This window comes from Hemitrygon akajei, chromosome 15 (assembly GCF_048418815.1).
Source record: "Hemitrygon akajei chromosome 15, sHemAka1.3, whole genome shotgun sequence".
NCBI classification, from domain to species: Eukaryota; Metazoa; Chordata; class Chondrichthyes; order Myliobatiformes; family Dasyatidae; genus Hemitrygon; species Hemitrygon akajei.
In genome coordinates this window covers 51,858,390-51,885,519 of record NC_133138.1, presented here as the reverse complement: position 1 = coordinate 51,885,519, position 27,130 = coordinate 51,858,390, and the positions used below count along the sequence as shown (strand labels likewise).

The window sequence follows — 27,130 nt, the reverse complement described above, 5'->3', positions numbered from 1 at the left end:
TGTCAACTCAAGATTTGCCTCTTTGATTAGAGTCCAGGAAACAGGTATTCAAATTCATTGGATCCTTCAAGATTCTCAGGAAAGTAAACCTGGTGGCTTACATGTTGCAGCTCCCCAAGACCCTCAAAGTCAACCCCTCATTCCACACTTCAAGATTAAAACCTGTGAACACCTGCCCTTTTGCCCCACCACTGCCCAGGTTTGTCGATGGGGAACAGGTCTTCACCATGAGAAGAATTTTGGATTCACAGTTCAGGGTATTCAGCAGTTCCTCATAGACTGGGAAGGATTTGGACCCAAGGAACGGTGCTGAGTTCCTGAAAGGGACATCTTGGATCTGGTTCTCATCCATAACTACAATCATCACGTCTCCAAGCAGCCAGGGTCTTCAGGAGTTGGCCATAAGGGAAGGGGTCCTGTTATGACACACACCCACAGCTTCTGGGGCTTAAACTCTCTGGAATATGCATAGCTGGAACAGCCCCTTTAAAGATTCAGGATGTCCCACTAATTGGCAATCATGTTCTGGATGCCAAGAATTGAGTATTTAAAGAGACCTGAAAGGAGCCTCAGTGTACAATCGTAAGCCTAACCATCTCATGTTTTGTTTTGTGCATAGTTCTTGATCCAGTTTTATTCCAAGTCTTGATCCTAGCCTCAGATACTCCAGCACGTGGATCCAGACCATCCTCATCAAGGTCTCTCATCGCACAGGGAGAAGGCAGGAGAATGGGGTAGAGAGGAATATTAAATCAATCATCAATGAATGGTGGAACAGACTCGATGGGCCAAATGGCCTAACTCTGCTCCTGAGTCTGATGGTTTTATGTCTTATGTTGAGAATGGGAAAAGATATGGTGTTAATGTGTAGATGGAAACCTATAAGGACATTGATGTTGATGCTGAAGCGGGATAAAGAATAATTTAAGACATGAAAAACATTCCAGGTCAGCAATATGGCATAGCTAGTGGAGCCACTACTTCACAATGTCAGTGATTCATGTTTGATCATGACCTCAGTTACTGTCTGTGGGAAGTTTACATGTTCTTCTTGTGACCATGTAGATTTTCACCCCCAGGTGCCCTAGTTTATTCCCACTGTCCAAGATGTGCAGATTGAAGAGTTAATTGGGTGTTGTGAATTACTCCTGGGTAAGTTTTAGTAGCTTGGTAGGGTTTATGGGAATGTGAGATTAGGTTAGTTTAGGACCAGTATAAATGGTTGTCACAGACCTGGTTGGCTGAAGGGCCCATTTCCTGCTGTATGATTCAAAATATGCATCTTATGAATGTTGAAGTAAACTCAACACATACCAGGCATTGATTTTAAATGAGAGCAGCAGTGGCAGGTGAAACCATCTCTTGATCAGCATAGCGTAATGTGCTTTGAATCAGAATGAGGTTCGTTATCAATGTCGTATGTCATGAAATTTGTTGTTTTGCAATACATAAAAATACAATAAATTAAAATAATGAATATAAAAAATAACCAGTGCAAAAAGAAAGTAAAATAGTGAGGTAGTGTTCATTGACCGTTCAAAAAATGATCGTGGAGAGGAATAAGCTGTTCCTAAAACATTGTCTGTGCATCTTCATGTTCCTGTACTTCCTCCCTGATGGTTGTAATGACTAATAAGGACAGAACATACGCATAATGGCTTTCTGAGAATCCGTGGGACTGTCAAAGAATGGAGAGATCTTGATATTTAAAGTTTATGAACCCTGAAGCTGGCTGGGGGGTGGGGTGGATCAGATCCGCTGAAGCTATATGGATACCAGACTTCATTCAGCATAGAATATGCGTAGGGATATTATAGTACAGTTTTATAATATATTAATAACATATTAAAAGGCTACAACTGGAGTATAGTATGCATTTGTTAATCAGTTACTGGTGTATAGGATTAGTGGACGTGGATAATAAATGGTCAATACGGATATGTCTGCTTCTGCGCTGTAAGACTCAATGACTACCTACAGCAAAAGCCCAACTATCAATATTCAGTGTTGAATGACATTGAAGATACAAAAATCCCATCATTTACACCCTGGGGATAATTGACCAGAAATTTAGTTGGAGAGACCACATATATACAATAAAACTAGGTTGAAGCTTAGATGTCCTGTTATGTTCTGACAGCCCAAAATTTATGTACCATCCACAAACTGAAGCATTGCCTTTATCCTGCATGAGTGCAATTCAGACAAAGTTCAAGAAGCTAAATATTATCCAGGTTAATATTTCCCACACGTTTAATGTTTGATATCCAAACCTAAACATTAATTCCCTCCACTACTGATGCAGTGTTGCAATGACAATCTACAAGATGCCCTCGGCAGCTCACAACAGGATTAAGGTACTTGAAAAAACTACCTGTAAATTCCCTTCTAAATGCTGGCTTAGAAATACACTGCTGTGCCTTCACTGTAATTGGCTCAAAATCTTACATTCTGACAGCACTGTATGCAGAATATAAGACTAAAACCTTGGGAGCAATTAGAGATTGACAACAAATGGTATCATGCCAGTGATGCTCATATATTGCAGAAGAATATAAAAAATATAGACTTTGCAGCAATAATACATTACATAGAAACCACAGCATAAAAAAGTCATGCAGCCCATCAGTTTGTTCTCTCTCACATGTACCTCTGCATATCTGGCTTCACGTAACAATACCGTCACAAGCTCTGTTTTTACTTCTTTTTGTGGTTAAGTAGTTGCCTCTTGCATGCAGTATTATTCTCTGTAACCAGCCTGTGGCAGGAAACTCTATAGGTCCTGTTATGAACCCCATAACTGGGTCACTTACCAGCAAAGATAGAGAGGTCCGCTGAAGTCTGATGGTACCATTTTTAAACGTGTTTATTTATAAAGGGGCACAAAAGTAAGGTTAATACAAACATTCAGATAATATACGTCGTCAATACTCAATCTAAAGAACGGGTATAGTAATAATCAACAATTCGAAGTAGCTCTATCGTTTCTCTAGGGGTAAAACGATTGTCCGATGGAAATATAAAAAGTCTCGCCAGTTCATGAAGGCTTTTAGCCGTTTGAGGGACCGCTGGGTGTTCACGGGTTGGAGAGAGAAAATAAACTTGCTAGCCTGTTGGACTCAAATCGGGTTCGGGACCGTGAGTTCCCTGTTGTCAGTTCGGAATCCTTTTCGGGGTTATTAGCCACTCGATTCCCTAGCTAGGGGAACCAAATCACACGTGGCTCCCGAGCAGCTTCCCGTTCTTACGGGAACGATCAGTGATGGTGTCTCCGTCTGGTGTGTCGCTGGAGTACCGCCTCCTGCAGTCTCCGTTTTATCATGGCTGGCAGATTTGTAAATGTCAATCAAGGTAGGGTGATACCATCCCCACACCACATTGCCTGAGGGTGTCCCTGTCCCTGATAGCTGGCACGTACTATAGAGCTGCAATTCACACAGGTGCCTCTAAGAACAATGGTCAAATGCGTTGCATTGTCTCTCATTTCCTGGGTCCAAGACCCGAATTAATAGCGATCTTGCGATTCTCCGGAAGGAGGGGGCTGGTCCCGCACCCTTTGGCCCCTCAGAGCTGTGGTACATTCATAACAGTCCAAATAAATAAATTTATCTGAAATCCAAAATACCCCACTAGATTTATTATTGTTTACATTGTGTTTACACCCTTAGTTTTGGAACATAATGAAGCTGATAATAAAAAAAAATCCAGCAAATAATTAGACAGCAATGTTTTAAAGATATTGGTTAGACATGAAATTTCATTGACTTGTACAATTTGAAAAAAGCTTTATTATCGTTTATGACATCACGTAATATCTACTTTTGCCTCAATACCATACATTAGTTGACCATCCACAGCATACTTTATTCATAAAATAAACAATAAGATAAGGCTCCTGGAAGTTATGAAGAAGCATGGCTGGAATTCTTCAATTTGTGTGTTTGGTTAAAAAAGATATACAATTCTTTAAGATCTGAATGGAAGTCTATGAGGTATTGCTTCCACTGCTTTTTGATCACCTGTTAAACTGAAATTCCGATGATGATGACAAAACATGCAGAGAGAAAATGGACAACGTTTATTGACACTGGCTTCGTAAAGGTTGCGGATCATTGGTCTCACTGATCATTAATGTTGGATCACTAATCATTAATGACTGTGTACCTTGAGCATTTTGAAAACCAGCATTTGATGTTTCATCCCAAGTGTTTTCCTCTGGTATTGGGTATTCTATTCTCTCCTGCTTCAAACCATTTAGAATCATTGTAGATAAAAAATGAGCATTCTCTTTACTATCCTCCAAATCATCTGAAATACAAAGCATGTACACGCATAACTGAAATATCCAAAATAAATCAAAATATCAGTAGGCCAATGATATTTTTTACTCCACACAACATTACATGCCTATCCTTTCAAGTATTTTGCATCAATGCTAACCATGGGTTACATCAAATCACTTTGCACTTACACCAATGATATCAGTAATTGCATTGCAGAGGAATCTGCTGACTTGTAGGGAATGACCTGGTGAAGGGGATAGAAAGTAGGAGACATGTTTCGGTAGTCATTGGGTGTCATGTGATCCTGCACACACAATTTCAAGGGGCGTTAGAAGCAGACACAAATATATCACAAATTAAGCTAGTATCCACAAACACATATACCCATTGCTCCCCCCCCCCCCCACCCCACTATAGTTATAAGTGTTATTGGCCAAGAAATTCATCAGGTATTAAAACAAAGACACATGTCTCCTCTCTTTGCTATGGGCTTTATGTTTTTTAAGCAGATTTTAAAACTAATTCAATTCATTCTTTCTTTGCTCTCTGTATCCATTTAATTTTAAATACAACTTTTAATATTTCCCCTTCTCAGCCTTTTCAGTATTTGCTATTTTCATAATATTCATAGAAAATTTACAATATATAAATTGTAATGCATGTAAATGATTGACAAAGGAAAGCTACACAGCCTAATCCCACTTTGCAGCACTGTAGCCCTGTAGGTTACATCCAGGTATTGTTCAACCTTGGATCTACATTGCATCTGCTTTTGAATTATTCTGTTAAAGGAAACACATCCTTTCTTTTTGCTCATTGATTAGGGAGATACTTTGCTGGTTCCTCTGTTAATTGAGGTACAGTGACCTGCTTTAAACACTGCACTGTTATCATCTATCACACTCAGCAGCTTTGCAGGTGGAAACACTTACACAAGATGAGAGACGGTCCTCCACTGTTTCAACTAAGGAAGGAAATGCCAAGAATTATAGATCAGATTGCAGACATCTATTGCTGGAAAATTGTTTGACTAATCATGGACTGAATGACTGTATACCTTGAGCATTTTGAAAACCAGTATTTGTTTGTACAAGATAAATGACTACTGGCACACCCCTTACATTTCTTGCAGAGCTGACTAAAAGACGGGGGACATGTCTGGATGTTATTTTTGTGGACTTCCCGAAAGCATTTGGTAAATTACTTCTGAGCAGTGTGTGAGCTAACATTCACGGAACTGAAGACAAATTATAGAGCCAGTGAGGAAATAAGCAGGAAACAGAGTGAGGATCGTGGGTATTGACTTCAAATCAGCAGGAAGCAATTACAGTCAACTCCTGATTAACCAGCAGTTGATTTACTACCTTGTATGCTAAACGTAGGAGATGTCAAAGGCTCGCCCTGTCTGGAAAAAAAAAACCCACACTTCCAGGCTTTAAAAATCTGTCACTAGAAAAATCAAGCACAGTTCAGGAAATGGAGATAGAATATATTAATGGTAATTAGTGAATTCACCTTAAACTTAGATTGATACACAATATTTATGTAGTAGCACCATGCCTTCTTCTTGAGCAATCTCTAAAAGTTAAGAATGATCTACTTCCATTTCCAAGGAATAGAAGATATCCACACGCAATCTATTTAACTAGGTTGGCAGTTTCATACTATTTACCACAGGATTCTGACAGAGCAAGGACTCGGGCAAACGACACAGACTTAGCAAACACTTGCATATGAGTATGCACTTAGTCGTACTATTGCCGTACATTCTCACAATGGGCTCCTAAGTAGACACACGCACACACAAACTGGCCACAAATGCATATATTCGCACCCACATACTTTTCCTCAGCTCCCAACACCTTGTCTCAGCACTATGACAGGTTGTGTCAATGCAATGTTATAGGTACAGGCATTGCTCATTCCAACTTCCTGTGCATAGAGTGAACATTGAGTACTGAAATTAAGCTCAAAGTTCAAGTTACACTTATTTTCAAAGTATGTATACATTATGCAACGTTGAGACTTGTCTCCTTATAGGCAGCTACAAAACCAGAAACACAAAAGAACCCATTTAATAAAAGACCAACACCCAACATGCAAAGAAAATAAATAAATTGTGCAATCAATAGAAGTAAGTAAATGACATTTAGAATGAAAGTGAGTCCTCAGACATAAAACTCGGAGCAGCTGGAGCAGGCCCACAGCCTCATCCTCAGTGCAGTAAACATACCGTGCCTATAAAAAGTATTCACCCTCTTTACAAGTTTTCACGTTTTATTGTTTTTCAAACACTGTATCACTGTGGATATAATCTGGCTTTTTTTAATGCTGGTCAACAGAAAAGACTCTTTAGGTGTCCAAGTAAAAACAGATCTCCACTAAGTGATCTAAATTAATTACAAATATAAAACACAGAATAATTGATTGCATAAGTACTCGCCCCCTTCAAGTCAGTATTTAGTAAATGCACCTTTGGCAGCAATTACAGACTTGAGTCTGTGTGGATCGGTCTCTGTCAGCTTTGCACATCTGGACACTGCAATTTATCCCCATTCTTCTTTACAAATTTGCTCAAGCTCTGTCAGATTGCATGGGGATGATGAGTAAACAGCCTTTTCAAGTGCAGCCAAAAGTTCTCAATTGGATTGAGGTCTGGACTCTGACTTGGCCACTCCAGTTTGTTAACTTCATTGTTCTAAAGCCATTCCTGTGTAGCTTTGGCTTTATGCTTGTGGAGATTGTCTTGCTGGAAAACAAATCTTCTCCCAAGTCGCAGTTCTCTTGCAGACTGTTATCAGGTTTTCCTCTGGGATTTCCCTGTATTTTGCTGCATTCATTTTACCCTCTACCTTCACAAGCCTTCCAGGGCCTGGTGCAGTGAAGCATCCCCACAGCATGAGGCAGCCACCACCATGCTTCGTGGTAGGGATGGTGTGTTTTTGATGATGTGCGGTGTTAGGCTGATGCCAAACATAGCGTTTAGTCTGATAGTCAAGAAGCTCAATTTTGATTTCATCAGACCATAGAACCTCCTTCCAGCTGACTTCAGAGTCTCCCACATGTCTTCTGGCAAACTAGCCAAAATTTCATGTGAGCTTTTTCTCGATAGTGGCTTTCTCTTTGCCACTGCCCGATAAAGCTGTGACTGGTGAAGCACCTGGGAAACAGCTGTTGTATGCGATGTCTCTCCCATCTCAGCCACTGAAACTTGTAACTCCTCCAGAGCTGTTATAGGTCTTTTGTTGGCCTCCCTCACTAGTCCCCTTCTTGTACGGTCACTCAGTTTTTGACGACGACCTGCTCTAGACAGATTTACAGCTCTGCCATATACTTTCCATTTCTTGATGATTGACTTAACTGTATTCCAAGGGATATTCAGTGACTTGGAAATTTTCTTGTATCCACCTCCTGACTTGTGCTTTCTGTCTTCATAGTGTAGTTTTTGCCAGGATACTGACACACCAGCAGCTGGACCTTCCAGATACAGGTGTATTTTTACTACAATCAATTGAAACACCTTGACAGAGGTACACAGGTCTCTTAAAACAAATCTCCATTTGACTATGTGACCTCTGCGAGGGGTGATTGATAAGTTTGTGGCCTAAAGTAGAAAGAGTCCATTTTAGAAAACCTAGCACATTTATTTTTCAACATGGTTCCCTCCTACATTTCCACACTTAGTCCAGAGGTCATGGAGCATATGGACCTTGGATCTCCAGAAAGTGTCCACAACAGGGGTGATTGATAAGTTTGTGGTCTATGGTAGAAGGAGATGAGTTATACAACTCTCGTTATGTGTACATGCAGTTCAGCTCTTTGAGTGATTATGCAGAAAGTTGATAACTCATCAGTTAATAACTCATCGGGGTGATTGATGTTTGTGGCCTAAGGCAGAAGGAGATGAGTTTTTAACTTCAAACTTTCTGCATTATCACTCAGAGTTGAACTGTATGTGCATGTAACGAGAGCTGTATAACTCATCTCCTTCTACCTTAGGCCACAAACTTATCAATCATCCATGCTATGGACACTTTCTGGAGGTCCAAGATCCGTATGCTCCATGACAGCTGGACTTAGTGTGTAAATGTAGGAGGGGACTATGTTGGAAAATAAATGTGCTAGGTTTTCTAAAATTGACTCCTTCTACCTTAGGCCAAGAAACTTATCAATCAGCCCTTGTAAAACCAATTGGCTACACCAGTGATAATTTGGTGTGTGATATTAAAGGAGGCTGGTATCAATTATTTTGTGGTTTATATTTGTAATTAATTTAGATGTTTTCACTATGACACAAAAGAGACTGGTTCCTTTGATCAGTGTCAAAAAGCCAAATGAAATCCATTGTGATTCAGTGTTGCAAAACAATAAAACATTAAAGTTTCGGGGGGGGGGGTGGGGGGGGGGTGAATACTTTTTATAGCTGCTGAATATAGAATCAGTCCCTTCATCAGGACTGGAAAGGAAGGGGAGGAAGAAGCCAGAATCAGAAGGTGGGAGAAAAGGGAAGGAGTACAAGATTAGGCAATGCCGGGTGGATGGGGTGAGAAACTGGGAGGTGATTGGTGGGAAAAATAAAGGGCTGAAGAAGAAGGAATCTGACAGGAGAGGAGAGTGAACCATGGGAGAAAGGGAAAGAGGATGTCTATCAGGGGGAGGTTATAGACAGGGAAGGAGAAGAGAAGAGGTAAGAACAGAGCCAGAGTGGGGAATGGAAGAAGAGGGAAGAGGAAAGAGGGGACGAGGTGGTGGTAAAATTACCAGAAGGTAGAGAAACTGATGTCTGTGTGTCACGTTGGAGGATATAAGGTGTTGCTACTCTGACCTGAGGGTGGTCTCATTGTGGTAATAAAGGAGGCTATAATCTGACATGTCAGAATGGGAGTAAGGATTGGAATTTAAATAGTTCATCACCGGGAAATTTTGCTTGTTCCAGATGGAACAAAGGTGCCCATCAAAGCAGTTCCCCAGTCTAAGTCGGGTCTCACCAATGTTGAGGATGCTGCATCGGGAGAACTCAATACAGTAGATAGCCCCAATGGATTCACAGGTGAAGTGTTGCCTCACCAGGAATGACTCTTTGGAGCCCTGAATGGAGATAAGGGAAGAAGTGAATGGGCAGGTACAGCACTTCTTCTGCTTAATAAAATCAACGAGTCAGTGAGTGACAATTTTGTATCTTAATTTGATGCTTTTGTTGATGCTAGTTGGTCTCTTCATATTTTTATTCTTTTTAAAATAAAAACAATTATCATATAATACAATTCTGCCAGGATTCAAGAGTGAGTTTGGGCTGAATAGGACTTTATTCCTGGCTAATAAGAGTGACCTTATAGAGGTTTATAAGATCATGTGAGATATAGAGAGAGATTTATTCCCCCAGGAAGGGGAACTAAGGCATGACATAAAATATTTAGGCCATTCAGCCCATCAAGTTTTCTCTATCATTGGATCATCCCTTCTCCGCATAACCTTTTACACCCTTGCTAATCAAGAACCTATCAACTTCCATTTTAGATATACACAATGACTTTGCCTCCACAGCCATAAGCAGCAATGAATTCAACAGATTCACCACCCTCTAGTTAAGGAAATTCCTCCTCATCTCAATTCTAAAGAGACATCTTTCTATTTTGAGGCTCTGCCCTCCGGCCCTAGACTTTCCCACTATTGAAAACATCCTTTTGAATGTCCACTCTATCAAGTCTTTTCAATATTTGATAGGTTTCAATAAATTTCCCTCCTCATTCTTCTAAACTCCAGCGAGTACAGGCCTAGAGCAATCAAATGACCCTTATACATTCACTCTTTCATCTCTGGGATCATTCTTGTAGACCTCCTCTGGACATTCTCTAATGCCAACACATCATTGATTAGATACGGGCACAAAATTGCTCAGAATACTCCATATGTGGTCCGACCAACACCTTTTGTCCTTACTTTTATATTCTAATCCTCTTGAAATGAACGTTAACATTGCATTTGACTTCCTTACTACTGACTTGACCTGCAAGTTAACCTTAAGGAAATCTTGCACGAGGATTTTTAAGTCCCTTTGCACCTGTGCTATTTGAATTCTCTATCCACTTAGAAAATAATCTATTCTTTTAATCTATCAGTCAATGTGCGTGGCCATTTAATTCCCTACACTGTATTCCATCAGCCAATTCTGTGCACTTTCTCCCAACCTGTCCAAGTCCTTATTCAGATTCTCTGCATCCTCAACCCTACCTGTCCCTCCACCTACTCTGGTATTATCTGCAAACCTGGCCACAAAGCCATCTATTTTATCATCCAGATCACTAACAAATAAGATAAAAAGTAGCAAAACCAAACTGACCCCTAGAGAACTCCACTAGTCACCAGCAGCTAACAAGATAAAGGCCCTCTTTGCATTCTGCCAGCCAGCCAATCTACTATCCATGTTAGTAACTTTCCTGTAATATCATGGGCTCCATTCTCGCTTAGCAGCTTCATGTGTAGCACCTTGTCCAAAGCATTCTGAAAATCCAAATAAACAGCAGCCATTTGCTTTCCTTTGTCTATCCTGCTTGATACTTCCTCAAAGAATTCCACCAAATTTCAAGTCATAACACTATAGCACTGAAATAGGCCCTACAGTTTCATCTAGTCTGTGCTGGAACATGAATCTGCCGAGTCCCATCGACTTCCACCTGGACCCTAGCCCTCCATACTCTCCCATCCGTGTACCTATCCAAATCTTTCTTCAATGTTGAAATCGAACCCACATTCACCACTTGCGCCAGCAGCTCATTCCACACTCTCACTACCCTCTGAGTGAAGAGGATCCCCCTCATGTTCCTCTTAATCATTTCACCCTTCACATTTAACCCACAACTTCCCATTCTAGTCTACAGAACTGCAGTGAAAAAATCCTGCTTGCATTTACCCTATCTATACCCCTCATAATTTTGTATACATCTATCAAATTTCCCCTCAGTTTTCTGTGTTCTAGGGAATAAAGTCCTAACTTATTCAATCTTTCCTTATAACTCAGGTCCTCAAGTCCCGGCAACATCCTTGTAAATTTTCTCTGTACTCCTTCAATATTATTTACGTTTTTCCTTAGTTAGGTAACCAAAACTGCTCACAATACTCCAACTTAGGCTTCACCAATGTCTTATACAATTTCAATGTAACATTCCATCTCCTATACTTAATAGTATGATTTATGAAGACCAATATGCCAAAAGCTTTCCCTATGACTCTATCTACCTGTGATACCACTTTCAATGAATTATGAACCTGTATTCCCAGATCCCTCTATTCTACTCCTCACTGCCCTACCACTCACCATGTAAATCCTAACTTGTCTGGTCCTCCCAAAGTGCAACGCCTCACATTCGTCTGCATTAAATTCCATCTGCCATTTTCAGCGTATTTTTCTAGCTGGTCTAGACTCGGCAGCAGCTTTGATAGTCTTCCTCGCTGTCCACTATACCACCAATATTGGTGTCATCCGCAAATCTGCTGATCTACTTTACTACATTATAATCCAGATCATTGATATAGGTGACAAACAACAACTGACCCAGCACCAATCACAGGATTTCAGTCAGAGAGACAACCATCCACTGCCACTCTCTGGCTTCTTTCACTAAGCTAATGTCTAATCCAATTTACTACCTCATATTGAATGTAAAGCAACAGAACCTTCTTGACCAACATCCCATGTGAGACCCTGCCAAAGGCCTTATTAAATTCTATATCGACAACAACCACTGCCTTGCCTTCGTCAACATTCCTGGTAATTTCCTCTATAAGCTTAGTTAGACATGACCAACTATGCACAAAGCCATGCTGACTACCCTAATCAGTCCCTGTCTATTCAATTACTTACATATCTGGTCCCTTAGAATACCTTCCAATAACTTTCCCTTACTGGTGCCAGGTTCAGAGGTTAATAATTTACTGGCTTATTCTTAAGCAATAGAACCAGAATAAGAATCATATTTAATATTGTAAGACCATAAGACAATAAGAGATGGGAGCAGAATTAGGCCATTTGGCCCATCAAGTCTGCTCTGCCATTCTGTATTGCGTGATCTTTTTTTTTACCCTCCTCAGCCCCACTCCCTGGCCTTCTCCCTGTAACCTTTGATATCATGGCCAATTAAGACCCTATCAATCTCTGCCTTAGATATGCCCAACAACCTGGCCTACACAGCTGTATGTAGCAACAAATTCCACAAATTCACCATCCTCAAGCAAATGAAATTTCTCTGCATCTCTATTTCAAATGGACACCCCCTCTATCCTGAGGCTGTGCCCTCTTGGCCTAGACTGCCCCACCATGGGAAACATCTTTTCCACATCTACTCTGTCTAGGCCTTTCAAAATTCGAAAGGTTTCAATGAGTTCCCCACCCCCCCCCCATCCTTCTAAACTCCAGCAAGTACAGACCCAGAGCCATCAAATGTTCCTCATATGATAACCCTTTCATTCCCGGAATCATCCTTGTGAACCTCCTCTGAACCCTCTCCAGTGCCAGCACATCTTTTCTCAGATGAGGAGCCCAAAACTGTTCACCGTACTCAAGATGAGGCCTCACCAGTGCCTTACAAAGCCCCAGCCTCACATTGCTGTTCTTAAATTCTAGACCTCTTGAAATGAATGCTAACATAGCATTTGCCTTCCTCACCACCGACTCAAGCTGCAAGTTAACCTTTATGGTGTTCTGCACAAGGACTCCTAAGTCCCTTTAAATCTCAAATTTTTGGATTTTCTCCCCATTTAGAAGATAGTCTGCACACTTACTTCTTCTACCGAAGTACATGACCGTGCATTTTCCTACATTGTATTTCATTTGCCACTTTCTTGCCCATTCTCCTAATCTGTCCGAGTCCTTCTGAAACCTTCCTGTTTCCTTAACACTACCTGCCCCTCCACCAACCTTTATATTATCTGCTAACTTGGCAACAACGCCTCTATTCCATCATCTAAATCATTAATATACATCATAAAAAGAATTGGTCCCAACATCATCCCTGGCAGAACACCACTTGTCACTAGCAGCCAATCAGAAAAGGATCCTTTTATTCCTACTCACTGCCTCCTATCAATTGGCCAATGATCTAACCATGCCAGTAACTTTTCTGTAATACAACGGGCTCTTAACTTGGTAAGCAGCTGCATGTGTGGTACCTTGTCAAATGCCTTCTGAAAATTCAAATATACAACATCCACTGCATCCCCTTTATCTAACCTACTTGTTATCTCCTCAAAGAATTCCAACAGGTTTGTCAGGCTAGATCTTCCCTTAAGGAGACTTACTACAGACTTTATCCTATCTTGTCCTGTGTCACCAAGTACTCAATAACTTCTTCCTTAACAATTGATTCCAACTTACTGACCAGGCGTACTAGTCTATAATTTCCTTTCTGTTGCCTCCCTCCTTTCTTAAGGAGTGGAGTGACATTTGCAATTTTCCAGTCCTCTGGAGCCATGCCAAAGTCCAATGATTTTTGAAAGATCATTACTAATGCCGCCACAATCTCTACCGCTACCTCTTTCAGAATCCTAGGGTGCAGTTCATCTGGTCTGGGTGACTTATGCATCTTTAGGTCTTTCAGCTATTTGAGCATTTTCTCCCTTGTAAAAGTAACTCCACTCACTTCTCTACCCTCACACCCTTCAACACCTGCACACTGCTAGTGTATTCTGCAGTGAAGATTGATTCAAAATATTCATTCAGTTCAGTTGCCATCTCCTTGTCCCCCATTATTTCTCCGGCCTCATTTTCTAGTGGTCCTATAACCACTCTCATCTCTCTTTTCTTTTTGATATACTTTAAAAAGATTTTTCTACTCACGTTGATATAATTTGCTAGCTTGCTTTCATATTTCATCTTTCCTTCCTAATTATTCTTTTAGTTGCTCTCTGTAGGTTTTCAACAGCTTCCTAGTCCTCTAACTTCTCGCTAATTTTTGCTTTGTTGTATGCCCGCTCTTTTGCTTTTACATTAGCTTTGATTTCCCTCGTCAGCCACGCTTGTAATATTTTGCTATTTGAGTATTTCCTTGTTTTTCGAATACATCTACAGTATCCTGCACCTTCCCCATGTTTCCCAGAAATGCAAGCTATTGCTGCTCTGCTGTCATCCCTGCCAGCACTTCCTTCCAATTTACTTTGGCCAACTCCTCTCTCATATCACTGTAATTTCCTTTACTCTACTGAAATACTGCTGCGTCAGACCTAACTTCCTCCCTATCAAATTACACATTAAACTCAATCATATTGTGATCACTGCCTCCTATGACAAGCATATGTTATAAAATTTGTTGTTAGATAGCAATAGCACATTACAGTAAGTATATACAATGCCTATAAAAAGAATTCACCTCCTTTTCACTTTGACACGAACGTCTTTTTCTGTTGATCAGTGTCAAAAAAGCCAAATTAAATCCACTGTGATTTAATGTTGTAAAACAATAAAACATGAAAACTTCTAAGGGGAGTGAATATGTGTATATGTGTTTTTATATTTATAAAGTTAAATTAATTAAGTAGTGCAAAAAGAAAACAAAAGTATTCAGGTAGTGTTCGGGAGTTCAATGGATTGCCTAGAGTGAGAGAGAATATGTCCTGTCAATCAACCCTTCAGCCTCCTGAGTGATCTGGAGTTCATCCAATTCCAGCTTCAGCTCCTTAACATGGTCTGTTAGAAGCTGCAGGTGCATGCACTGCTTGCAGGTGTAGTTGGCGGGGATACTAGAGATCTCCCTGCCTTCCCACATCCAGCAAGAGCAGCATTCCACTATGATGCCTGCCAACACCACTGCTCTAAATGAGCAATAAGAAAGAATAAATAATGCAAAAAACATCTACCCATGGCCCACGCCTCTCCTCACTGAAGCCTCAAAGAGCTAAATCCTCAAATTCCCATTCTAACTTTGGCGCACTCACACAATGGCCATTCCCATAATGGCTGCTCCACCAGCTTTTTATTAGGTTTTGTCAAGTGTCTAATTATGCACAATTCAATGCCTCTTTGGAAACTGTGGCACACAAAATCTCAGCCAAGATCTTCCCTTATGAAACCATGCTGACTTCGACCTATTTTATCAAGTGTTTCCAAGCATCCCGATACCTCATCCTTAATAATGGACTCTAAAATCTTGCGAACTAATAAAGTCAGGCTAACTGGCCTATCATTTATAGCCTTTTGTCTCTTGATTTTTACCTCCTTTCTTAAAAAGTGGAGTGACATTCGTGATATTTCAGTCCGTTGGCACCATTCCATACTCCAATGATATGTGAGAGTTAACTACAAATGCCCCCACAATCTCTTCAGCCACCTCTTTTAGAACCAGGTTGTGGGAGGGTGGAGGGTGGTTGGTTGTCTGTCCATCTTCAGACCTTTCAGCTTTGCAAGCACATTCTCCTTAGTAATAGTGCTACACTCATTTCTGCCTCCTAATAGTGGAATTTCTGGCATGCTGCTGGTGTCATCCACAGTGAAGACTAACACAAAAAAGTTATTCAATACAACTGCCATTTCGTTGTTCCTAATTACTATTTCTCCAGCATTATTTTCCAATGCTTTGATGTCCACTCTTATCTCCCTTGTACTCTTTATTTACGTTATCAACTAATTGATCTTTGTATTTCCTGTTTCATAATTTTTGTATGCTCTCTCCTTTGCTTTTATGATATCTTTGACTTCCCTTGTCAGCCACAGCTCCCTCTCCTCCCTTTAGAATACTTCTTCTTTGTGATGAAGTGATCCTGCATCTTCAGAATTACTCCCAGAAATTCCTGCCATTGCTGCTCTGCCATAATCTCCACTGATGTCCCCTTCCAATCAGATTTGAATAGCTCCTCTTTCATGCATCAGTAGTTAGTTTTACTCAATTCTAATATTGATATGTTTGGTTTTAGCTTCTCTCTCACAAACTGCAGGATGAATTATACAGGCTATGAATTGGATGACATACACTTAAGGTGAGAGGGCAAAGATTTACAGGGTACCAAAGAGCAACTTCTTTATGCAGAGGGTGGTGCATGTAAGAAATGAGCAGCCAGAGGAAGTGGTTGAGGCAGGTACAATAACAACATTCAAAGAACACTTAAATAAATACATGAATAGGAAATGTTTAGAAAGATATGGGCCAAATGCCAACAACTAGAATTAACTTGGTGGGTACCATGGATGAGTTGGGCCGAAAGGCCTGCTTCCATGCTGTATTGCTCATTGTACCATTCCTGAGGACATTGCTCTGGGTCTGGGGTCATATACACACCATACTAGCTAAGGATGGCTGGTATTTGCTCTGCTGCTGGAGAAGGGAGACTGCCTTTTGATTGCTGGTGGAATTGCTCACTGCCAGAGAGGGATAGGCCATATGCTGTTCCCAGAGAAAGTTACCTAGGTTTTCTGCGTTTGGAGTATAGACTTGGACTATAGACTTTTCTCAGTCTTGTAGTTTTTTATATTCTATGTTGTTCACCCAATGTTTCTTTTTTTGTGTGTGTGCAGGGAGACGGATTTGGGGATCGATTTGCCTGTTTTTGTAATTTTTGTGCGGGGAGAAGGGATCTGGGAGTTGGAGATCGTTCTGCCATTTTTTTCTTTTTTGCTTTTGGGGTTATCTGGAGAAGAAGAGTTTCAATGTTGCATACTTTGATAATAAATGAACCTTTGAAGGTCAACAATGAACCAGATATCATTTTCATGACAATCCAATATATTTGTTTCAATCGTTAATGGGACAGTTTGTTTTACTTAAATTCCTTATATGTATTCCACACTGCCATGGTGTGATTTGAATTTAGGTGTCCAGGTTGTTAGCCCAGCTTCTAGATTATCTGTCTGGTAATTTTAATTAAAAACCATCGGCGGTGCAGTTTGTATTTCAGAGAGGCAGATCATTAGTTACTATGAAACCATGGGTACAAAGTACTGGTAACTTACCATCGTACGGAATTAGTTTGAAGAGTCCAGCACATTCTAGAGAGTTGTTCAGTATATTGTTCAAGATGACGTAGAACAGCTTGGCCTGCACCAAACGCTGCTCCTTGCTTATTGCTGCTGTGGCATCATTGGACATTTCAAACAGGGATTGCAGTGGTGTGGCATATTCAAGGATACAGTGATGAGACTAAGACAGAGCAAGATAGAGCATTAATGTTGCAGGAAAACTGAAGGAGCAAAGTGTAAATAAATTGCTTAATGTTAACATAGTACATAGGTGATTTATAAAATTATTTAAGCATTTGTTTATGTATCTGTTTATTCATCTAAAACTATTTACGAATGCATTTAGTCAAAAATAATAATGTGACTCTGATCTTTCATTTAAAAGCCATCAGATCTGCTCAGATTAGCTTGGGACATGAGGAGTTCAGAGTTCCTGAGCTCGGACTGAAGTTCTCCCTTCTCCTTTGGTTAACTGCAAACAACAATACACCAAAGGCAAGCTTGGGCTGGGAAAAGACCATCAAAATTTAAAAAAAATTATTTCACTTAATTCAAGTCAGTTAATAATTTAATTCTAAATGATGAATAATTTAAATACTTTCAATGGCATTTTCAGTTTCGGTTAGAAGTGCAGAGAGATATTCATGAAAATTCAGTGTAAATGATAAACTTTGATAATTGGTGGCAGCAGGGGTCTTTATGGCTGTAATGGCAGTTTTGAGACTAGAACCTATCACTTGTGATTGGAAGGGTCCTGTGGTCAAAGTTCCCTCTAATTTTTTTCTGCAGCAGGATGGACCAACCATTGCTGTGAGCAAGCAAACTTTTACATGGCCTGAAAACTGTGTGGTGTTTTAAATGATTTTTTTTTGTAATATGCATTCTATCAATACTTAGAATGAAAATTGAAAAATCACATACTTTCAATTTCATTTATTAATTGATGGGTATAATAATATAAAGTACAACAAAATTGTTCTTGTTTCCAGTTGCCCAGCAACAAAGGTTACATGGGTGGAAACATTTTAGTTACCGCGCAGCCGTGCACCTGCACAGATTAGAGGGAAGAGTGCCTGTGTTACACTGGGCATCACTGATTAGCCAGAAGCCAGCAGGAGACTGTCCCCAACTCTTCCTGCAAAATAGAGTGTGTTCCAAGACCAGGAGACTGGTGCGCCAAGGTCTTTCACCAGATCATGTCAAACCAGACAAAGAGTTTAATGCAATACCTTATGAAAGTCACTTGCTGAATGCAAAATATGATTCTTAATTATTAAGAAATTCATTCCGTACCTTCCCCCTTTCATCATTAACTAAATAAATGCTGTTCGTGTAACTTCTTCCTTTTATCCCTGCTCTATCAAGGTGGACCTCTGGTAGATTGTGATGGAATTTGATCCTATTGTCCTTCTTTTCCAGTCTATCATAAACCTTACAGCTGAATGGAATTAAGATGTACAACCTCTTGATTCCAATAAACTCTGGTACTTCTTTAATGATACTGTTTATTCTACCTTCCAGAGCTGAAAATAGAACACAGGAGAATGTTAAATTAACCAGTACTGCAATCCAAAACAAACAGGTGAATAAACATTGTTAAATTAGATGTGATACAAAAGTCAGAAATTACAAGATTGGTGCCATTATAACTATTGCAATTATTACTTTGCCTATCTTTCCCAGGCCTTATCAGTCATTATGAGCAATTTACAGTGGCCAATTAACCTGTGTCTTGGATATCAGCTGAGACCAGAGCACCAAGAATCATGTGATCACAGAAAGAAGATGCAAATTCCACACTCCAGCGTAGATCAAGAAGAAACCCAGGCCACTGGAGCTGTGAAGGAGCAGCTTTACTAACTATGTCACCATTCCAAAATGGTTTGAAAAATTAAATGCAATGCTGAGCATAAAAGCGAAACTCAGATTCTGCCCCATCTGGCTCCATTTGCATTTAAATTCATTGATTCCCTCCACCCAACAGCCACTTTCTCTCCATATTCTGTTAGAGAGCAAAACTCCAATACTTGCAATAGAGGAAAGGGATATCTTTGACCTTTAACATTAACTCTGTATTCCTTTTGAAAGGAAGCATCACAAAAATATAACTTAATGGCAGAAGAAATTAGGGCAAAAACATGTGTAAAATATGCAGCAGAAAAGAAAGCAAATGGGCCAAATTTAACTACAGAAGTTCACGAGTCAATATAGAGAGAAACTCACTGAGAAGCTTTCCGCTGAATTGGCCGGTATAGTATTTTGTGAATATTATGAGGCAAAACAGATAGTAATTATATATATTTTACTGGTGAATGAGTTTCATTCAGTACCTGGTTCCTATTAATGGGATAATGGTACAAGTGTGAATACTGTAAATTTACAGTGTACATACGACGACACTGGAAATACAGTTTGTAAATATTGAGACATCCCTGCTGCAGCTAAATTACAGTAAACACAAAAACAACAAATTTGTTCTTTCTCCTCCCTGTGCTTAATTATATTTGAGTGCCTCACTTTACCCTTCCTGTGTATAATAGTTAATATTTTAAAATCCAAGCATGGAGCCATCTAACATATTTTCTAAATTTCCTTGCATTTTATGTCAACCAGTGCAGTCATCCTTCTCTTCATCCGGTTTCTCACTTGAAATTATTTACAGGTGATTCCATTACTTTCTCTTTTAACTTGTTGGGAAGTACATGAAGGTAAAATTTCGGTAAGCAACTTCAAATGGTTTTACAAGAAAAGACGACTGTTGTTATGAGCATTGTATATGCAGGGTTGTAAACTTTGTCAATCCTAGCAGTGCATTCAATATGTTATCTATTCCAAGATAACTCACGGGAACAGATGCAGAAATTGGCTGCAGAGGGTAGGAACCTCTTGCATTGTTCCCTATCTTTACCTGGTCACCAACTCTTGCATCATATTTGCCCCCTGCTGAAAATGTTTCTTCGAAATAGGATCAGGGTTTAATTCCCACTGCTGTCTATAAGAAGTTTGTACATTTTCCCCACGATAGTATGGATTTCTTCTTGGTTTCCTCCCATATTTCAAAAACTGAGTTGTGGGCATGCTCTGTTGGCACTAGAAGTGTGGCGACACTTGCTGGCTACCCAGCAAAATCCTCGTTGATTTGATTTGGCACAAACAACGTATTTCATTGTACATTTTGATCTACATGTGACAAAAAGAGCTAATATATAAAAACTCACATGTGTTCTAAGTATATACAACAGTTCATCTCTGTTCAACAGGAGAACACACCTCATAGTACAATAGTCTATGTTTTATTACTTCATACATTATTATTGCACCTTGATAAATTATTATTGTATATATTATTGTTCCCTACTTTATTATTAGTTAAGTCTGCAGAATGCTAAGTGTGTTTTTAAATGTTGCTGCTGTAATGAAAGAATTTCCCACTCAGGATCAATAAATTACTTATTATTATTACTATTATTAAATCTTGATTCTCATTCTACAGAAAACCTGCTGTGAAAAAAAAATTTGCCCATTGTTGTGCTAAATATTACTGAAGGGTGACACCATAGTGTAGTGGCTAGTGTAGAATAAATGTCATTGCTTTTAATACTTTAATAGACACCAAGAATTCTACCTTTGCGATATACTAACAGTAGATTTAATTACATGTAACAATAAGAAAATAATTGATGTCTCAATAATGATTAACATGTTTGTCAATTACTGTATATGCAACTCCTGTAGATGCTTGAGTAATTAATGAGTGTCTTGATGTCGCTTTGTCAACAAAACAATAGGTTAATAAATACATTTTAACACCACCACCAGCATCTGTTTCAATACAAAAAAAAGTTTATTGAATACTTACTAGGTAAAATTAACTTCAAGTAACCAATGTAATAAGACCAAGCTAATCCATGAGCGACATTAAGCTTATTCTTCTCGGAAATGGTTGAAATTTCAGCTGCTGTGTGATCCTGCAGGGTGATATCTGTACATGTATTATTTCAGTTAAAAATAGTTTTTTTATGATTAGTTTTTCCTTCAGAAATTTACCTCATTACAGTTTGTGATTACAGAATTGAAAGAAAATGAAGCAATAACTCTCCAATCCTTCAAATATAGCACATTAATTCTTTAAATGTGAGTAATTTCCACTAAGACCATAAGACTATAAGACATATGCACAGAATTAGGCCTTTTGCCCATCGGGTCCGCTCTGCCATTCCAGCATGGTTGATCCATCTTTCCTCTCAGCCCAAATTTCCTGCCTTCTCCCTGTACCCCTTCATGCCCTGACCAATCGAGAATCTATCAGCCTCTGCTTTAATTATAATGTACATGAAGTCTTGGCCTCCATAGCTGCCTGTGGTAAGGAATTCCACAGATTCACCACTCTCTGGCTAAATAAATTCCTCCTCATCTCCATTCTAAAAGGATGCTTCTCTATTCTGAAGCTGCTTCTTCTGGTCCTAGACTGTCCCGCCATGGACACATTCACTCTGGTCAAGGCCTTTCGCTGTTTAATTGAATTGAATTGACTATATTTCTTACATCCTTCACATACATGAGGACTAAAAATCTTTGTTACATCTCCATCTAAATATACGAAGTGCAATCATTGTAATTTATAATAATTTATAATAAATAGAACAGTCAATGTAATATAGAGTACACTCAAATCAGTGTGAATTCATCAGTCTGATGACCTGGTGGAAGAAGCTGTCCCAGAGTCTGTTGGTCCTGGCTTTTATGCCACGGTACCACTTCCCGGATGATAGCAGCTGGAATAGTTTGTGGTTGGGATGGTTTGGGTCCCCAATGATCCTACGAGCCCTTTTTTACACACCTGTCCATGTAAATATCCTGAATCATGGTAAGTTCACAACTACAGATGCGCTGGGCTATCTGCATCACTCTCTGCAGAGTCCTGCGATTGAGGGAAGTACATTTCCCATACCAGGCAGTGATGCAGCCAGTCAGGATGCTCTCAATTTTGCCCCTGTAGAAAGGTCTTAGGATCTGGGGGCCTTGTCCTTAACCATCTGAGGTGAAAGAGGTGGTGTTGTGCCTTTTTCACCACACAGCCTCTGTGTACAGACCATGTGAGGTCCTTGGTGATGTGGATGCTGAGGAACTTGAAGCTGTTTACTCTCTCAACCCCAGATCCATTGATATCAATAGCGGCTAACCAGTCTCCATTCCTCCTGTAATCCACAACCAGCTCCTTTGTTTTTGCGACATTGAGGGAGAAGTTGTTTTCTTGACACCACTGTGTCAGAGAGATGACTTCTTTCCTGTAGGCCACCTCGTTATTGTTTGAGATAAGGCCGATCAATGTAGTGTCGCTGGCAAATTTAATTAGCAGATTAGAGCTGTGGGTGGTGACACAGTCATGGGTATACAGGGAGTAAAGGAGGGGACTCAGTACACAGTCCTGAGGGGCTCCTGTATTGAGAGTCAGAGGGTTGGAGGTGAGGGAACCCACACTTACAACCTGCTGGCGATCTTACAGGAAGTCCAGGATGGCATGTAGAGCGTGGTTATTGCATCATCTGTCGATCGGTTGTGTCAGTAGGCGAATTGTAAGAGTTCCAGTTTGGGTGGTAGCAAGCTGCGGATGTAATCCTTGACCAGCCTCTCAAAACATTTGCTTATTATTGAGGTGAGTGTGACAGGATGCCAGTCATTCAGGCATGTTACCTTGGTCTTTTTTGGTACAGGGACAATGGTGGATAATTTGAAGCAGGAGGGCACTCTACACTGGGAGAGGGAGAGATTAAAAATGTCTGTAAGCACACCTGCCAGTTGTGCTGCGCACATCCTAAGTACTTACCCTGGGATGTCATCTGGTCCCGCAGCCTTGCGACTGTCTACTCATTGGAAACATCTGAGTACCTCAGCCTCAGAGATAACCAGGTTGCAGGTTGTAGTGGTGGTACTTGGAGGCACATGATAAAATAGGTCATAGTCAGCATGGTTTTCTCAAGGGAAAATCTTGCCTGACAAATCTGTTGGAATTCTTTGAAGAAATAACAAGCAGAATAGGCAAAGGAGAATCGCTTGATGTTGGTAACCCCTCATTCTTCTGAGTTCTAGTGAGTACAGGCCCAGAGCCATCAAACGCTCTTCATATGACAAGCCATTCAATCCATGAATCATTTTCATGAACCCCCTCCAGTATCAGCACATTCTTTCAATGATGAGGGGCCCAAAACTGCTCGTAATACTCCAAGTGAGGCCTCACCAGTGCTTTATAAAGCCTCAACGTTACATGCTTGCTTTTATATTCTCATCCTCTTGAAATGAATGCTACCATCGCATTTGCCTTCCTTACCAGACTCAACCTTCATATTAACCTTTAGGGACCTTTAGGAGTCTCCCAAGTCCCTGTCCATCTCAGATTTTTGAATTTTCTCTCCATTTAGTAAATAGTCTACCCATCTGCTATTGTTGCCCATTCTCCTAATCTGTCTAAGTTCTTCTGTCGCCTCTCTACTTCCTCAAAACAGCTTACCCTCCACCTATCTGTATTGTCTGCAAACTCTGCAACAAAGCCATCAATTCCAACATCCAAATCATTAACATATAATGTAAAAAGAAGTGGTCCCAACACAGACCTACTAGTTACACAGCCAACTTTAAAAGGCTCCCTTTATTCCCATCATTCGCCTCCTGCCAATCAGCCACTGCTTTAACCATGCTATTATCTTTCCTGGAACACCATGGGCTCATACCTTGTTAAGCAAAGCCTCTGCCTTAATTACCAGATTGCCAAAGCCCTTCTGAAAATCCGAGGACACAACATCAAGTGATTCTCCTTTGCCTATCCTGCTTGTTATTTCTTCAAAGTATTCCAACAGATTTGTCAGGCAAGGTTTTCCCTTGAAGAAACCAGGAAACCATGCTGACTACGGCCTATTTTATCATGTACCACCAAGTACCCTGAAACCACCATCCTTAGCAATTAACTCCAACATCTTCTCAACCACTGATCTCAGAATAATTGGTGTATCCTTCCTTTCTTCTGCCTTTCTCCCTTCTTGAAGAGTGGAATAACATCTGCAAATTTTCAGTCTTCCAAAACCATTCCAGAATCTAGTAATTCTTGAAAGATCATAAGTAATGACTCTCCAACACTGTGGCATACACCACCTGCTCCAGGTGACTGAACTAACTTCAGACCTTTCAGTTTTCCAAGGACCTTCTCCCTATTAAGGACAATTTCACACACTTCTGACTCCTATCTCTCTGGATCTTCCACCATATAAGTCTTCCACAGTGAAATACTTATTCAGTTCATCCACCATTTCCTTGTGCCCTATTACTACCTCTCCAGCATTATTTTCCAGTGATCCAATATCCAATCTCACCTCTCCTTTACACTTTATGTAACTGAAGAAACATTTGCTATCTCCTTTAATATTATTGGCTAATTTATTTTCTTCTTTTCCTTCTTACTAACTTTTTAGTTGCCTTCTGTTGGTTTTTAAAAGCTTGCTAATCCTCTATCTTCCCACAAATTTTTGCTCTATTATACACCTTTTATGTTGGTTTTGACTTCTCTTGTTAGCTGTGGTTGTGTCATCTTGCCTTTAGAATACTCCTTCTTCTTTGGGACGTACATATCTTGTGCTTTCCAAATTGCTTCCAGAAATTTTTACCCATTGTTGCTCTGCCATTATCCCTGCCAGTGTTCTTTTCAAATTAGTTCTTGCCAACTCCTCTCTCATGCCTCCTTAATTCCCTTTATTCCACTGATACATCTGACTTTCGCTTCTCCATCTCAAACTTCAGGGAAATATAATCAACATCTACATACAGAATATAAAAAATGCAATGATAAATAAAACAAAACATATGAAAATAAAATGAATTTCAAATAATGCAAATTATTTTTTCTGAATTCAATATATTTCAGTTGAAGTTCAAGATTCTAAAAGAGGTCAATATACCTTTACACCTACAATTCACCCTTCATTCCTAAACAGACAATTTTAGTGTTTTAGACAGATTTATACTATAAGCCTATGAATATGCTTAAGCTGAAATGAGCACTAAGGAAATGCATTTTGACCTTCTGCAGGTTATCATAGTTAATATATTAGTAAGGTATCATTTCCATCATTTTCTTTGAATTCACTTTAACCTTGACCAACCATGAGATGCATTTCATCACCAAAACTGTCATCAGAAATAAAACTAAGTTAATCATTCAAACGTTTCTGAGATAATTTTCAGAATAAATACCTACACCATTCATAATTTTCAGCAATGAGTAGCAGAAACAGGTAGCGCTCATGTCCTTTCCAAAAGAACTCCAGATAGCTACACCATTATCTTTACTCCCGTTAGGTTGGTAGCATAACACTAAGAAAAGGATTATTCCAGAAGCACATTCCATTAAGTTAACTGATGCTCTGAAAGCCTCCCAGCAGTTTTTGTACCTATAATTATGAATTAAAAATGGTGCTGTATTAATATAATGAAAAATAAATGAAAAACATGTTTTAAAACAAAGACACTATACTCCAAAATTAGTTTTCCCAATAAAGCAAAACCAAACTAAAAATGCCAGATTCTAAAATAGTTCCTGAGGACTGGAAAATTGCAAGCGTTACTCCAATATTTAAGTAGGGAGGGACACAGAAGAAAGGACATTATATGCCAATTAGTGTAACTTCAGTGGTAGGAATGATATTGGAGTCTGTTATTAAGGGTGAGGTTTCGGGGTACAGGTGCTCCCCGCTTGCATGGGCAGGTGTGTGCGCATGTGTGTATGTGCCGATTTTTTTCTACAAATTGGTTTTGACTAAATCTAAGACTGCACTTGGAGCATCATGAGGAGTTTTTGGCCTCTTATCTAAGAAAATAAGTGCTTGTATTGGAGAAGGTCCTGAAGAAGCTCATAAGAATGATCCCAAGAAATAAAAGGGTTAACATACAAGCAGCGTTTGGTAGCTCTGAGCCTGTATTCACTGGAGTTAGAAGAATGATGGGAGATCTCATTACAACCTATTGAACATTCAATGGTCTAGGTAACGTGGATGTGGGAAGTTTTGATTCCTACAGTGGGTGAGTTTAGGACCAGAGGGCACAGACTCAGAATTGAAGGATAACCATTTAGAACAGAGATGTGGAAAAAATTACTTTACCAAAGGATAGTGAATCAATGGAATTCATTGCCACAGGTGGCTGTGTAGGTTGATAGGTTCATGATTAATTTGGACATCAAAGGTTATTTGGAGAAGGCCAGAGATGGGGGTTGTGAGAGATAATAAATCAGCCATGATGGAATGAGGGAGCAGACTTGATAGGCTGAATGGCCTAATTCTGCTTCTATGCCTTATGCTCTGAAAATAAATTTCCCAATTAAGAACAATCCATACTTGCATATTTTGGCACATACACTTAAGATAATTTTTAGAAGCATTACACTAAAGTTTTCCTCTTTTGTTATTTTTTTCTTAATATGCAGACATACCAACTAAGATTTCATGTTCTCTTTTGAACAGTGAAATATTATTGCTCTTGAATAGAGTACCAATACTGAGAGAAAAAGAGATCTTTTGGATTCACTGGCATTAAAAGAATATACCATTTAAATGGTTTTAATGATATAAAAGAATCTAACCATCTGCTTGTGGTCTCAATACTTTAATCTTAAACTTTTGCAGCTCTACAACAACCTCCGTGGTCTCCATTTTCATCTAAATGCCAATTTTCCAAGCTTCATTATATGAAATACATCCTGATACATCTGGAACTTTACAGCTACAGGCATCAAAAGTTTTGATGAAATGCTAATGATAAAAATATATAGAATAGGTTTACTGCATTCTGGAACCTAATAAATTAAATTGTGTTCTGAAATTAATGGAGAAATAAATAAATCCTTAGTATAGCACTGAGATAT

The 27,130-nt window shown here is 39.6% G+C and overlaps 1 protein-coding gene across 2 annotated transcripts in view; it reads right to left on the bottom strand.

Moving 5' to 3' along the window:
• Positions 1 to 2,848: 2,848 nt before the first annotated feature.
• sting1 (stimulator of interferon response cGAMP interactor 1) overlaps positions 2,849 to 27,130 on the bottom strand; it is a 32,753-nt gene continuing 8,471 nt past the window's right edge. Inside the window, exons 3-7 of one of the 2 annotated variants that reach the window (XM_073067571.1) lie at positions 25,469 to 25,661; positions 21,083 to 21,191; positions 18,517 to 18,746; positions 17,218 to 17,404; positions 2,849 to 4,308 (exon numbers count right to left, since the gene is read on the bottom strand). In XM_073067571.1, coding sequence (XP_072923672.1) covers positions 4,079 to 4,308; positions 17,218 to 17,404; positions 18,517 to 18,746; positions 21,083 to 21,191; positions 25,469 to 25,661 — 949 coding nt within the window. In that variant the 3' untranslated portion in view covers positions 2,849 to 4,078. Of the gene's footprint in view, positions 4,309 to 17,217; positions 17,405 to 18,516; positions 18,747 to 21,082; positions 21,206 to 25,468; positions 25,662 to 27,130 lie in introns of both variants that reach the window. The other variant, XM_073067570.1, reaches the window with a different exon arrangement.